The sequence below is a fragment of the Seriola dumerili genome, unplaced genomic scaffold (assembly GCF_002260705.1).
Source record: "Seriola dumerili isolate Sdu_G_001 unplaced genomic scaffold, Sdu_1.0 BDQW01000266.1, whole genome shotgun sequence".
In the NCBI taxonomy this organism is placed as follows: Eukaryota; Metazoa; Chordata; class Actinopteri; order Carangiformes; family Carangidae; genus Seriola; species Seriola dumerili.
This window is the reverse complement of record NW_019174521.1, coordinates 626,976-642,859: the sequence shown is the minus strand read 5'-3', so window position 1 is coordinate 642,859 and position 15,884 is coordinate 626,976. Positions and strand designations below refer to the sequence as shown.

Sequence of the window (15,884 nt, the reverse complement as noted above, 5' to 3'; positions counted from 1 at the left end):
GTTGAGGAAGAAGACGAGGAATATGAAGAGGAGGAGGACGAAGAGGAGGTACCTGAATCACCTGAAGACCTAGCAAGATGGGTTGAGGCGATCCCTCTTACCAAGAGCTTGGAATTCACAATCAAAGGACTAAAGACAGATGCAGAATATGAATTCTGTGTCAAGACAATAAACAAAGTTGGCAGCAGTGTGCGTAGCCTGTATTCAGATGCAGCTGCAGCAATGGACAGAACTTCAGAGCCATCATTTGATGTTGACATTGAGATGCGGAAAGTACATCTTGTTAAGCATAGCACAGCATTTACTCTAAATGTACCATTCAAGGGCAAACCTGTCCCATCAGTGGACTGGACCAAGGAGGGTGTTGATCTCAAGGTCAGAGGAACCATTGAATCAACAGATTCCAGCACTTCACTGACTATTGAGAAGGCAACTAGAAATGACTCTGGGGAGTACAGTGTCACTATAGAATCACCACTTGGAAAAGCAACATTGCCCATGATTGTCAAGGTTCTCGACTCTCCAGGACCCCCTGTCAATGTTAAAGTTTCAGCTGTGACTCGGGATTCTGCAACCCTCACTTGGGAGGCTCCAGAGAATGATGGCGGTGATGCAGTGAAGGCCTACCATGTTGAAAAACGCGAGGCCAGTAAGAAGGCCTGGGTGTGTGTGACCAGCAACTGCCACGCACTTACTTACAAGGTTGAAGACTTGCAGGAGGGAGCCATCTATTACTTCAGAATTATTGGAGAAAATGAGTATGGAGTGGGTGTCCCCCAGGAGGCCAAGGCTGGAACCAAGATTACAGGTAACATCTCTTAAGTTGATTTTACACCTTTTATCATTTCAATCAAACATGCTTGATAAAACTTCTCACTGTATGTTACAGAGGTACCAAGTACACCAATGAAACTTGGAGTTGCAAATGTTACCAAGGACAGTGTTACGATTGCCTGGACAAGACCAGAATACGATGGTGGTAGCAGAGTTAAAGGTTACCTTATTGATGCCCTGGAGAAGGGACAGACCAAGTGGGTGAAGTGTGCCACTGTGAAGACCATGACTCACACAATCAAGAGCCTGAGGGAGGGTGCTGAGTACTTCTTCAGAGTTCGTGCTGAGAACCACGCTGGACTCAGTGAACCCAAGGAGATGATTGTACCTGTTATTGTCAAGGAAATACAAGGTATTATCTCTAGTTTTACTCTTATATTAGTTGATGTATTTCTACAGAAGGATGAGTTTTTGTATCAAATGTAATATAGTGTAAAATACTTTTGAATTTCTATATAATGAACACTGATAACAATCCTGTCTTATTTTTTCAACAGAGGCTCCGGAGTTTGACCTGAAGAACTACCCCAAGAATACAGTTTATGTGAAATCAGGATCCAACCTGACCTTTGAGATTCCTCTCACTGGCAGGCCAATGCCTAAGGTGACAATGTCCAGGAACAATGTTGTCATCAAGGGATCCAAGAGGCTGCTGACAGAAGTAACACCAGACAGCTTAATCATCACTCTACATGAAAGCATTTCGAGTGATGCTGGCAAATATGAAGTCACTGCCTCAAATGCAGGAGGTACCACAAAGATCTTCATTATCTTTGTTGTGCTGGACAGACCTGGACCTCCTGTTGGTCCTGTTGCGATTGGAGAAGTCGGTGAGACGACAGTGTGTCTGAAATGGGCTCCCCCAGAGTATGATGGTGGCAGTCCTGTTACCAACTATGTTGTTCTGAAACGTGAAACCAGCACTCCTACCTGGGCAGAGGTGTCAACAAGCATTGCCAGAAGCGCGATCAAGGTGACTAAGCTGACCAAGGGAGAGGAGTATCAGTTCAGAATCAAGGCTCAGAATCGCTATGGTGTCAGCGACCACATTGACAGCAAATCAGTCATGATAAAGCTTCCATACAGTAAGTCAGGCCATTTGAATACATTCTAATGTAGCTTTCATTATCCTGTTCCCTGAATGAACATGGCTGAACATCGCCATAGTGTGTGTGTGTGTGTGTGTGTGTGTGTGTGTGGGGGGGGTGTCTTATGATGATACAACTTTTGTTTCATGGGTGATGAATTATTTGGAATAAACACTTACATGATTGCTGTCCATTACAGCCATCCCAGGACCTCCATCCACACCATGGGTCAGCTATGTATCTAGAGAGAGCCTGACAGTCTGCTGGAATGAGCCAGTTACTGATGGTGGAAACCCTGTGATAGGATATCATCTTCAGATGAAGGAGAGGAGCAGCATCCTCTGGCAGAAGGTCAATAAGACAGCTATCCCAGGAAACCAGTGGCGAGTTACAAACGTCTGCCCTGGCCTTATCTATGAATTCAAGGTGGCAGCTGAAAATGCGGCTGGTATTGGAAAGATGAGCAAGACCTCTGAGGAGGTGCTTGCTATTGATGCCTGTGGTAAGTGCTTTTAATTTGAATCTCTATGTGTAGTTTTAAGGGGACACACAACCTTAAATAATATGAGCTTGCACTAAGAATCCTCTTTACTGGTGTTTCATAAAAATCTTTCTTACTTTAATGTTACAGAGCCCCCAGCAAGCATCCGTGTCACAGAAGTCACTAAGAACTCCATCAGTCTGGCCTGGCAGAGGCCTCCATATGATGGTGGCAGCAAGATTACCGGCTACAGTGTGGAGAGGAGAGAAGCTCCCAATGGGAGATGGGTGAAGGCCAACTTTACAAACATCATTGAGATGGGCTTCACTGTATCTGGACTGACCCAGGATGAGTCTTATGAATTCAGAGTATATGCCAAGAATGCTGTTGGGTCTGTCAGCAATCCGTCTCTCATTGTTGGCCCAGTCACTTGTATCGACGCATGTGGTGAGTTTTTGATTTATATCTATGGTTACTTTTGTTGTTTATTTTTATTGGATTTATTTAAATACATTACTTATATTAATATCTTATGTCCCACAGGTGCCCCAGCCATTGACCTTCCACCAGAGTATCTGGATGTGGTTCAGTACAAGGCCGGAGTGTCAGTTAAACTCAGAGTTGGAATCATTGCCAAGCCTCTGCCAACCATTGAGTGGCTCAAGAATGGAAAGGAGCTGGTGGCATCTTCTACTGTGTCTGTTGAAAATTCCACAGACTCTTCTGCTGTTCTGATCAAGGATGCAACTCGCCTTGATACAGGCTCATACGAGATCAAGATCAAAAATGTTCTCGGATCAGCATCTGCAACCATCAGGATTGAAATCCTGGGTATGCAGAAATTTATGATTCACACTTTGACATTTACACAATTCTGAATTCCTTTTCAGTTTGAATTGAGGACCTCTTATTTTATGCAACTTACATCATCTCTGTTTTTTATGTTCATATGCTCTTCCTTTTTTTTGTTACCTCCCCTTAGACAAACCCGGACCCCCAGCTGGCATCATTAACTTCAACCTCATCACAGCAGATAAGATGATCTTCTGCTGGGAACCCGTGCCTGAGTCTGATCAGGGAGGTTCCAAAGTGACCCATTACATTGTTGAGCGGCGTGAAACCAGCCGAGTGGTCTGGTCGACAGTTTCAGACAAGCATGAGCAAACACACGTCACTGTCGGCAAGCTTGTGCGTGGAAATGAATATGTGTTCCGCGTCGTGGGTGTTAATAAGTTTGGAGTTGGAGAACCACTGGAGTCAGAGCCTGTCATCGCTAAGAATGCCTTTGGTAAGCTTTGTGGCTGTGGAGTGCTGAATATGATGGTAAAAGTGAATAAGTCATATTGAGTGACATGAAGGCCGGTCGTTTCTTACTTAGTGAACACCATATGGTTTTTCTTAAATTTTTAACACGATTTTTAACACGATTTATCTTGACATTTTCATTTCCTTAACATATTTGTTGTCCATTTGTATAGTAACTCCTGGCCAGCCTCATACTCCTGAGGTGAATATCATCACCAAGTCCACCATGGTGGTAGAATGGGACAAACCAGGTGTAGATGGAGGTAGCGCAGTGACTGGCTACTACCTCGAGAGACGTGACAAGAAGAGCTTGCGCTGGATCAGGGTTTACAAAGACCCTATAACTGACATCAAACAGACTGTCTACCACCTGACAGAAGGAAATGAGTACCAATATCGCATCTGTGCCATTAACAAGGCTGGAGAGGGGCCGTTCTCCGATGCATCGGACTACTACAAGGCTGCTGACCCAGTTGGTAAGTTGTCTAACAACACAGATTTCCCAAAAAAACAAACCAGATAAATGTGCAGCTCCACTAATAGATATTTTATTAACAGACCCACCAGATGAGCCTTGCAAGCTGAAAGTGGTTGACTCCACCAAGACATCCATCACCTTGGGTTGGTCCAAGCCAGAATGGGATGGAGGCAGTGAGGTCACCAGCTACATGTTGGAGAAGCTTGTTGAGGGAGAGACAGAATGGGCTATGATTACCTCCAAGGGAGAGGTCAAGACAACAGAGTACACAGTTCATGACTTAAAACCAGATGTCAACTACTTCTTCAGAGTTTCTGCTGTGAATTGTGCTGGCCGTGGAGAGCCTCTGGAGATGACTGAACCTGTACAGGCTAAGGATATCTTGGGTAAATTTGTCACTCATATTGAAAATATGAAGTGTGATGACAACACTATGTCTTGTTTTGTTCTTATCTGCCTCACATATAGCAGCCCCTGTGTGACCATGAATATTTTTCTTGATTTTCACAGAGGAGGCCCAGATTGACTCAGATGTGGCCATGAGAACTCACTACATTGTGAAAGCTGGCAAGGATGTGGAGCTTTCTGTTCCTCTGAAGGGCAGACCTGCTCCCACTGCTTCGTGGAGCAAGGGAGAGGAATGCATTGATCGCAATCCCAAATATGAGTTCCACCACTCAGACACAACCACAGTCCTTGTTATGCGTGAAGTGACCAGGCTGGATACTGGAAAGTACACAGTCAAGATAGAGAATGGTGTGGGAGAGCCCAAGACACTGACCCTATCCGTGAAAGTACAGGACACCCCAGCTCAGTGCAGAAACCTGGTCCTGAAGGACGTGACCCGTGGAAAGGTGACTCTCTGCTGGGAGCCTCCACTCGTTGACGGTGGTGCTGAGATCACAAACTACATTGTTGAGAAGAGGGACTCCTCCAAGAGATCCTATTCTGCAGTGACAAGCAAATGCACAGACACAACATACACCATTGAAGATCTCTCTGAGAAGACATCCTTCTTCTTCCGTGTGTTAGCAGAGAATGAGAATGGTGTTGGGGATCCATGTGACACACTTGAGCCTGTGAAGGCCACAGAGACTCCAGGACCAGTCAAGGAGGTCTCTATGAAGGATTCATCAAAGACATCTGTTACTCTGCAGTGGCTGAAGCCTGATTATGATGGTGGCAGCATCATCTCTGACTACGTCATTGAGAAGAAGCTTAAGGATGAGGAATGGTCTCTGGGAGGAACCAGCAGACAATGTGAGTTTGAGGTCAAGAAACTCAAGGAGCATTCCGACATGTTCTTCAGAGTTGCCGCCAGGAACGAGAAGGGACAGGGCGACTTTGTTGAGATTGGGGCTATCAAAGTCATTGACTACATAATCACACCTGAGGCATGCCTTGCAGAGTACCCAGATGGCAGCATCAGTGTTCGCCTGGGTCACAATGTGCACATTGAGCTGCCATACAAAGGCAAACCCAGACCTGCTATTCTGTGGCTGAAGGACAACCTGCCCCTTAAGGAGAGTGACCAAGTACGCTTCAAGAAGACAGAGAACAAAGCAACTCTGATGATTAAGAATGTGAAGAAGGAGAATGAGGGTAAATACACCCTGACCCTTGACAATAAGGTCAACAGGAGATCCTTCCACATCCACGTCATCACACTTGGACCACCCTCAAAACCTGTTGGACCCATCCGACTGGATGAAGTGAGAGCTGAGAGCATCATGATCTCCTGGGATGAACCCAATGATGATGGCGGTGGAAATATCACCTGCTACACTGTGGAGAAGCGTGACACCTCCCAGACTGCCTGGAAGATGGCCTGCTCCAGTGTAAAGGACACTCAGTTCAAGGTCCCCAACCTGATCAAGGGTGTACAGTACCAGTTCAGAGTGTGTGCTGAGAACAGATATGGTGCCAGTGAGCCTCTGATCTCACAGATGGTCATTGCCAAGCACCAGTTCAGGCCTCCAGGCCCACCGGGCAAGCCTGTTGTGTACAACATCACCAACGATGGCATGACCATCCAGTGGGAGCAGCCCATCTATGACGGTGGAACCCCCATTCAGGGCTTCCATGTGGAGAAGAAGGAAAAGAACAGCATCATGTGGCAAAAGGTGAACACTATGCTGGTCAAAGAAACAGAGTACAGGATTTTGGAACTCATTGAAGGCCTTGAGTACTCCTTCAGAGTCTACGCCCAGAATGATGCTGGCTTCAGCCGAATGAGTGATGAGAGCAAGCCAACCATGGCTGTCAGTCCTGTTGGTGAGTGCAGAGTCCAGACAATGATATTATTCTCTTTGCTTACACTTCAAACACACAGCATATTTATACTGAGTTTATCATTTCAGTTATAAAACCTGACTATGATGTAGTACGAGTGAAAGCACTTTGACAAAAATAAGTTAAAGATGTATCTCATGTCTTTCAGATCCTCCTGGCCAGCCTGACTACACTGATGTGACTAGTGACTCAGTGACACTGAAATGGGATGCACCTAAGCGTGACGGTGGTAGCAAGATTACTGGCTACAACATTGAGAAACGCCAAGGACATGGCCGCTGGTTCAAGGCCAACTTGACCGACGTACATGAGTGCCAGCACACTGTCACTGGGTTGGCAACAAATGAACGCTATGAGTTCAGAGTCATCGCCAGAAATGCCATTGGTGTTGTCAGTCCTCCATCCAACTCATCTGGCTTGATTGTAGTCAGAAGTGAGAATGGTGAGTAATGACAGGACAGTAAGCCTAGAGGGTTGTAATATTAATTACAATATTATAAAATTATTATTATATTATTATTATGAAATCTCAGGACTGATAGGTAAATAATGAAGTTGATGAACATTGCTTTTGTTGCCGTTTAGTAACTGCTCACTGGCTAAAAGTAAAAGGCAGTGTAAACCAGCTTAGCTTTCTGAAAATTACATTGTTAAAACTCAATAATGCTAAACACTAATACCTCACATTTTTTTCAAAACCAGCTACTCCAAATATTGAGTTTGGCCCCGAGTACTTTGAGGGTTTGACAGTCAAGGCAGGAGACAACATCAGGCTGAAGGTAACCATCACTGGACGCCCAGTTCCGAAGGTCGTCTGGTACAGAGATGGTGTGGAAGTTACCAAAAAGATGATGGACATTATCAACGTAGCTGGATCCAGCACCTTGTTTGTCAGGGACGCTGACAGAACACACCGTGGCCTCTACACTGTGGAGGCTACCAATGGATCTGGAAGCAAGAAGGAGAACATCCTTGTTCAAGTCCAAGGTATTAAGTTTAGACATGTTTCTCTTTATATTACAGTACATTTTTTACACCATATTTAAATGTTTATGTTCTAACATCATTCTCATACACCTACGTGATACAGACACACCTGGGGAGCCAGTGGGACCCATCATTTTCAGTAGCATCTCAGAGGGCAAGTGCACTCTGTCTTGGAGCCCACCAGAGAACGACGGCTGCTCCGAGATTTCACATTATATAATTGAGAAGCGTGAGACTGCCAAGATCTCCTGGGCCTTGGTGTGTGATGAATGTAAGGAGTGCACCTTCAATGCAACCAAGCTCATCAAGACCAATGAGTACCAGTTCAGGGTCTCTGCTGTTAACAAGTTTGGAGTTGGCAGACCTTTGGAATCCACTCCCATCATTGCACAGATGCAATACAGTAAGTGGAAAAATTAAAAGGCTTTATATTTAATATTTCAGACAAAAGAAATTTAGATTTTGATTTCTTGTTTGATTTCTTATCTATTTTTGGTCAATACAAACATTGCACTTATCTACCTAAATTGTTTCCCCCCAGCTACTCCTGATGCTCCAGGTACTCCTGACGCCACTGAGGTGACAGGAGAGAGCATCACCCTGTCCTGGGCTCCTCCAACATCTGATGGAGGAAACCCCATTCAGTACTACATCATGGAAAAACGAGAAAAGAAGACTGTCCGGTTCTACAAAGTGATTACCAAGAAACCCATTGTTGAATGTGCTCACAAGGTGCTTCACCTGACAGAAGATATGGAATATGAGTTCCGTGTCATGGCCGTGAATGATGCTGGTGTTGGAGCCCCCAGCAACATCTCTATGCCTATCAAAGCTGCCGAACCAAAGGATATTCCCTGTGCTCCATCTGTGGTCTGTGTATCTGACTCCACCAATACATCCATCAGTCTGGAATGGAGCAGGCCTGCAGATGATGGAGGCATGGACATCCTGGGCTACATTATCGAGATGGTGAAGGGAGAAGAAACCGAATGGAAGAGAGTAAACGAGGAGCTGGTGGCAGAAACACACTATGTGGCAGCTGGTCTAGAGACAGGAGCTGAGTACAAGTTCCGTATCGCAGGTGTCAATCATGTGGGCAGAGGCGATGAAAAGGAGACTCCAGAACCTGCTCAGGCTGTAGATAGGTTAACACCACCACAGGTGGATATTGACGCCACCTTCAAGCAGACACACATTGTCAAGGCTGGAGGTTCAGTGTGCCTGGGCATTAACTTCAGAGGAAAACCCATTCCCACTGCCACCTGGATAAAAGAGGAAGGAGAGCTTGGTGTTATGACAGAGATCATAACCACAGATGGCTACAGTTCTCTAAGTATTGAAAGCTGCTCTAGAACTGATACAGGTAAATACACTGTTAACCTGGAGAATGCCAGTGGCAGCAAGGCCATTACATTCACTGTAAAGGTGATGGACACTCCTGGAGCTCCACAGGATGTTGCCTTCATGGAGGTATCCAGAGGCACGGTGACACTTACCTGGAAGCCTCCTCTCAATGACGGTGGTGCCCGAATCCATCACTATATTGTTGAGAGGCGTGAGGCTAGCCGCCGCACTTGGCAGCAGTCTGGTGGCAAGTGCACACAGCACATCCTGAGGATCCAGGACCTGCTTGAGGGAGTGCCATACTTCTTCAGAGTTTCAGCTGAGAACCAGCATGGTATGGGTGAAGCATTTGAACTGACAGAGCCTGTTATTGCCACTGCAGAGCCAGCATCTCCAAAGAGAATGGACATCCTGGACACCACAGACAGCTCTGTGTTACTGGGCTGGCTGAAACCTGAGCATGATGGTGGCAGCCGCATCCAGTGCTATGTCATTGAGGCAAAGCCAAAGGGTACAGACAAATGGGTTGTGGTTGGCAACACTAAGAATCTCACTTATGCAGTTGAAAAGCTCAACAAGGGTGATGAATATGACTTCCGTGTGAAGGCTAAGAATGAAGCCGGCTACAGCAAGCCCAGAGAGACTCTGGCTCCTGTGCTGGTCAAGGAGCCTCACATTGAACCTGCTGCTGACCTCAGTGAGATCACCAACCAGCTGATCACATGCAGGTCTGGCAGCACCTTCACCATTGAGGTTCCCATCAGTGGTAGACCTGCTCCTAAAGTCACCTGGAAGCTAGAGGAGATGAGGCTGAAGAGCTCAGACAGAGTCTCCATCAAAGTAACTAAGGACAGAACCAGCATCTCAGTCAAGGAGGCCATGAGAGGAGACGGTGGTAAATACTACCTGACTCTGGAGAATGTGGCAGGAACCAAGACCTTCACTGTTGAAGTTAATGTCACAGGTAGACCTAGTCCTCCAACTGGACCCATCGAAATCTCATCCATCACATCAGAGTCCTGCGTCGTTAACTGGCAACCACCAGAGGATGATGGTGGCACTGACATCACCAACTACATCGTAGAGAAGCGTGAGTCCGGTTCCACAGCCTGGCAGCTGATCAATTCCAGCGTAAAGCGCACAACTCTCCACGTTAGTCACCTGACCAAGTACATGCAGTACACATTCAGGGTGTCTGCTGAGAATAGATTTGGTGTCAGCAAGTCCACTGAGTCTGAGACTATTGTTGCAGAGCATCCTTTCAGTAAGTACTACTCCGTAACATTTTGACTTCACTACACCTATTGAATAATATTAATATTAAAAAACTGATGTTCTTAAACATTTCTTAAACTATTCATATAAAAATGCATGCCTTCTATTAAATCAGGCTGTAACTGAGGTGGCTGTGCTCAACAAAAAATTTAAAAAATCTAATTTTTTTTAATACAGCACCTCCTGGCCCACCAACAAGGCCTTCAGTCTTCAATGTCACTGCTAACACAATGACCCTGAAATGGGAGGAGCCCTATCATGATGGTGGAAGCAAGGTGACAGGCTACTGGATCGAGAAGAAGGAAAGGAATAATATCCTGTGGGTGAGGGAGAATAAGATCCCTTGCTTTGAGTGTTACTACAAGATGGAAGCTCTAGTTGAAGGCCTGGAGTACCAGTTCAGGGTTTATGCCATGAATAGTGCTGGGCTGAGCAAAGCCAGCGAGGCTTCCAAGGGAGCAGTTGCTCAAAACCCAGTTGGTGAGTTTTGATACAGTTTAGTATCACACTACCTAGTGTCTTACTTAATACTCCATTGCTCTGTCTCTGACAAACATTTTTGATCTGTTATGTAGATCCACCAAGTAAGCCAGAAGTCACAAATGTCACAAGAACCACAGTCTCCCTCAAATGGTCGGCTCCACTGAATGATGGCGGCAGTCCCATTGTGGGCTACATCATCGAGCGTAAGCCGTACACTTTGACTGGTGAGGGCCGCTGGCTCAAGTGTAACTACACCAATGTGACAGACAACTTCTACACCGTCACTGCCCTGGGAGAAGGAGAACCCTATGAGTTTAGAATCATTGCCAAGAATGCCAACCAGGTCTTCAGTATACCCTCAGAGTCTACTGGATCTGTGCAGTGCAAGACCGACTTTGGTAAGAACTTCGTCTGTGACTGGGATACAATACATTACAGCATAATTTCACACTTTGGAGTTTTAGATAAATTTTAAATAAAATGACAGTAAGATGAAACTGTCTCATGATTCCTGTTAAATCAGTGTGAACAACACCATCAGACTTTATCATGTAGATTTCATTGAATGTGAATATATTAGTTTCAGCAAAGGAGTACTGTACTTTCAAGAAATTGTTTCATAACCACGTACTTTCTATCCAATTAACAGAACCTCCAAAAGCCCAGCTGGACAGCAAACTCTTGTCTGAAACTGTGATGGTCAGAGCTGGTTCAGACCTGGTTCTGGATGCTGCAGTAGGAGGCAGGCCTGACCCCAAGGCTTCCTGGTCCAAGGGCAACAGGGAGCTGGAGTTGTGCGAAAAGTACCACCTGCAGTACACTGCCACCAAGGCGATGGCCATCATCAAATTCTGTGACAGAGATGACACAGGAAAGTACATCCTCACGGTCAGGAATGTAAGCGGAACCAAAACTGCTGAGGTCAACGTCAAGGTGCTTGGTAAGAACCTTTTTACTTTTCACCAATTTAATTCAGTACATTTGCAGATTACACTAGAAGCATTCATGTGACGCAGTTAGGCAAAGCAACATACCATGAGTGCATACATTTCTTCCAGATACACCTGGAGTTTGTGAAGGCAGCATTGAGATCAGCAAAATCACTGAAGAGTCATGCACCCTGAGCTGGAAGCCTCCTGTTGAGGATGGTGGCGATGAGGTTGCCCACTACATTGTGGAGAGGCGTGACACCAACAGGCTCAACTGGGTCATCATGCATGCCGAGTGCAAGAAGCTGACCTGCAACATCACCGGCCTTTTTAAGAACACAGAGTACCTGTTCAGAGTCCGGGGAGTCAACAAATATGGAGCCGGAGTCCACCTACAGTCAGCCCCCATGGTCGCCAGAAACACTTTCAGTAAGTGCTTTTAAAAGCATAATTGTTCGTAAAGTATTAAAGTGACTGTGAAAATGAAGCCACAAATTAAATCTTCACAACCTCTAACACTCAACTGCTCTTCCACTTTGTCTTCCTCCAGCTGTGCCAACTCCTCCTGGTACTCCAGAGATCTTGGCATCAGGAAAGGACTTCGCCACCATCGAGTGGCTGAAGCCAGAGAGTGATGGTGGCAGCCCGCTGATCCACTACCTGGTGGAGAGGCGTGAGAGAAAGAGTGCCCGCTGGGTGAAGGTGAACAGGGATGGAGCTAATCTGGACACCACACTGAAGGTGTCTGGTTTGACTGAAGGCAACATCTACCAGTTCAGAGTGACGGCCATCAACAAAGCTGGAGAGAGTGAAGCCAGCGAGGTTTCTCTGTATGTCGTCTGCAGAGTGCCAACATGTAAGTCCTGTTTGTTGAAGTATACATAGCTAACATTACATGTAACTGAAGATCTGACTGATGATCTATGGAACTTAACATCCTCTCTTCTCAGGCACCCCTGCTCCTCCTTCTATCCCTCGTATCACCGACACTCATGCAGACAGCATCAGCTTGGCCTGGTCCCGCCCCGTGGAGGATGGAGGAGCTGATGTGATGGGCTACATCCTTGAGATGCAGGAAGCTGGAGCGGAGGCATGGAGCAAGGCCCATGAAAAGACCCTGCGTACTTCAGAGTATGTGGTGACTGGACTTTCTGCAGGCAAGAAGTACTGCTTCAGAGTGGCTGGCATCAATATCAATGGTGCAGGAGACTTCAGTGAACCCTGTGCCGAGACTGAGCCAGTGGAGAGAATTGGTAAGTCATCTAGAAAACAAGACAAGAACTTGACATACAAAAATTGCAAACTTTGGTTTCTTCTTCTAATACATAAAAATTCATTTGCAAGTCTTTCATGATGCGGTATGTATCACTAACATGACAAGTTATTTATTAATCATCCCGTCCTCTCACACAGAAACCCCTGACTTTGAGCTCCACGATGACCTAAAAAAGACAATCTGCCTACGTGCTGGTGGCTCCCTCCGCCTATTTGTCAATATCACTGGTCGTCCCACTCCTGCCATCACTTGGAGCAAGCCAGGTGTTGACCTCCACAACAGAGGCTTCATCGAGGTCACCAACACGTCCACCACACTCATCATTGATAAGGTCCACCGCTACGATGCTGGCAAGTACACGCTGGTGGCTGAGAACTCTGCAGGGAAACAGGAAGTCAACATTCTGGTCAAGGTCTATGGTAAGTTGATGTAAATGTCTGCACTTCACAGACACACACTACAGTATATGCTGGTATATACTACACAGGGAAATACTGAGATTCTTTAAAAGTTTTGCCATTGATTTAATTTTATGTGATACAGTAGCTTTTGGGAAATTTTATATTTTAACTTGAGGAATTAATTTTTATTTTTAGATACTCCTGGACCAACTGGACCAATCAAGTTCAAGGAGTTGACCAAAGATTCTGCCACCATCTCTTGGGAAGCCCCAGCTGTAGATGGTGGTGCTCCTGTCAACAACTACATCATTGAGAGGCGTGAGGCTTCCATGAGAGCCTATAAAACCATCACCGCCAAGTGTAGCAAGACATCCTACAAGATTGATGGCCTGATGGAGGGCATGCTGTACTACTTCCGGGTCCTCCCTGAGAACATTTATGGAATTGGAGAGCCCTGTGAGACTCCCGATGTGATCCTGGTTTGTGAGGTGCCTTTGTCACCACACAAGCTGGAGGTGATTGATGTCACCAAGAGCACCGTTACCCTGGGATGGGAGAAGCCTGAGCATGACGGTGGCAGCAGATTGACAGGCTATGTCATTGAGGCCTGCAAGTTTGGCACCGACAAGTGGATGAAGGTGGCCACACTGAAGCTCACTGACTTTGAGCACACCATTGAGAAGCTGAATGAGAAGGAACAGTACTTGTTCAGAATCAGAGCGATCAACAGCAGGGGAGCCAGTGAGCCCAAAGAGCTTGTTAGCCCCATCACTGTACAGGAACAGAGAGGTAACAGACCAAGGAAAAAGCATGAAAATAAAAAAATGCATTGTGACAATACTTTGGCTATTTGACAAAAATGGGTTTGAAAGAGTTAAAAGTAGGACATGAGGTTGATTTTCTTGGCTCTGTATGATATTATAACATGCTGAAGATTTTCTGTTGAGCAGAAACTATTAGTGTCATCACATCTCAGTTCACAATCTATTTCTCAACTGTTGTTAACTGTGATTACATTATTTTTTTATCTCTCTTTTTCCTTTCCAGTGATGCCCGTGGTGGACTTCTCCAGTATTCCTCAGAAGGTTGTCAATGTCTTGGCCGGTAAGACTCTGGAGTTGGACCTGCCCATCATTGGCAGGCCTCCTCCCGTCTGCTCCTGGATCTTCCATGACACTAAGATGAAAATTACAGACCGTGTCAAAATTAAGAGCACCGGCAAGTTCTCCAAATTGACCGTGTCCGACACCACCATTGACGACACTGGTGACTACACCCTGGAGGTGAAGAATGTCGTTGGTGTCATCACAGAGGTCATCAAGGTCATCATCCTCTGTAAGAAACCATCTCCCCTTTGCTGTTTTTGTTTCACTATTTATTGATGTTGGTTATCAATAGTTAAGTTCTAGTTTGACAATATTACAGACAATAGCAAGTATTTTATTAACACTTACCTTTTAGTCAAACTGACTAACAATTTATTTTATTAATCCCACTTCACTAGCTAAACCTGATGAACCAAGTGGATCCGTCAGGTTTGATGAGATTGATGCAACATCCGTCACCTGCAGCTGGGATCCTCCAGTAAGAGACGGTGGAGCTCCCATCAGTGGCTATGTAGTGGAGCAGCGTGATGCTCACAGACCTGGCTGGGTGCCTGTCAGTGACTCTGTTAGCCGACCAACCTTCAAGTTTGTGAACCTGATTGAGGGAGATGAGTACGTCTTCCGCGCAGCTGCCGTGAATCGCTATGGCACCGGAGAGTTCCTACAGTCTGAGATTGTCACCTGCAGGAGCTTGAAGAGTAAGACTTGTTACATATTACTATACAGGCAGAAATACAGAAATACGACAGAGTTACGTAACACGTTTCCTCTTCCTCACAGATGTGCCTGGACCCCCTGGCCGTCCAACCATCTTTGATGTTTCTCGTGATGGCATGACCGTGGCCTGGAATCCACCAGATGAAGATGGTGGCCTTGATATTTCTGGATACATCATTGAGCGCAAAGAAGTGAGGTCTGACAGATGGGTGCGCGCCAACAAGAACCCCGTCACTATGACCAGATACAGGTCAACAGAGCTAATCGAGGGCCTGGAGTACGAACACAGAATCACTGCCATCAATGCCAGAGGACAGAGCAAACCAAGTCTGCCCTCCAAGCCAGCGGTAGCAACAGATCCCATCGGTAGGAGAAAAGTTTGAGAGAAAGCTTTGTTTTACATAATATATATATATATATATATATGTACATATATTGTTTCTAGATAATACTGTGAATTCATAATTACAGTGGGTGACAGCTAAAGTCTTAAATGGGCAAGTACAGACTCATATCTTTTGAAGCTGGAAATAATGACATGCTTTTCTTTCTTACTTAGATCCACCTGGCTGTCCTCAAAACCCAAGGATCACTGATACCACCAAGTCCTCTGTGTCTTTGGCTTGGAGTCCTCCTGATGATGAGGGAGACGCAAGAGTGGATGGTTACCTGATTGAGATGCAGAAGGTGGGCACTATGGCCTGGATCAAGTGCAACACCACACCATCTCTGATCTGCGAGTACACGCTGACCAGCATGCCACAAGGAGAAGAGTTCAAATTCCGTGTGATGGCCTGCAATGCCGGTGGCTCTGGAGAGCCTGCTGAAGTGCCTGGAACTGTCACTGTGACTGAGATGCTTGGTAAGGACACAGTGGTTACAGTAACT

At 45.8% G+C, this 15,884-nt stretch overlaps 1 protein-coding gene across 1 annotated transcript in view; it reads left to right on the top strand.

The window, feature by feature from the left end:
* The window catches only part of ttn (titin), a 173,814-nt gene that overhangs the window by 145,271 nt on the left and 12,659 nt on the right, over positions 1-15,884 (top strand). The window contains 26 exon segments of the mRNA XM_022757173.1: positions 34-808; positions 890-1,186; positions 1,332-1,919; positions 2,122-2,424; positions 2,554-2,850; positions 2,947-3,234; positions 3,386-3,691; positions 3,882-4,184; positions 4,267-4,572; positions 4,697-6,460; positions 6,627-6,920; positions 7,181-7,465; positions 7,569-7,868; positions 8,007-10,073; positions 10,262-10,564; positions 10,660-10,965; positions 11,217-11,507; positions 11,626-11,925; positions 12,047-12,352; positions 12,447-12,749; positions 12,910-13,191; positions 13,369-13,962; positions 14,221-14,508; positions 14,678-14,977; positions 15,060-15,362; positions 15,556-15,858. Of these exon segments, the coding sequence (XP_022612894.1) occupies positions 34-808; positions 890-1,186; positions 1,332-1,919; positions 2,122-2,424; positions 2,554-2,850; positions 2,947-3,234; positions 3,386-3,691; positions 3,882-4,184; positions 4,267-4,572; positions 4,697-6,460; positions 6,627-6,920; positions 7,181-7,465; positions 7,569-7,868; positions 8,007-10,073; positions 10,262-10,564; positions 10,660-10,965; positions 11,217-11,507; positions 11,626-11,925; positions 12,047-12,352; positions 12,447-12,749; positions 12,910-13,191; positions 13,369-13,962; positions 14,221-14,508; positions 14,678-14,977; positions 15,060-15,362; positions 15,556-15,858 (12,052 nt within the window).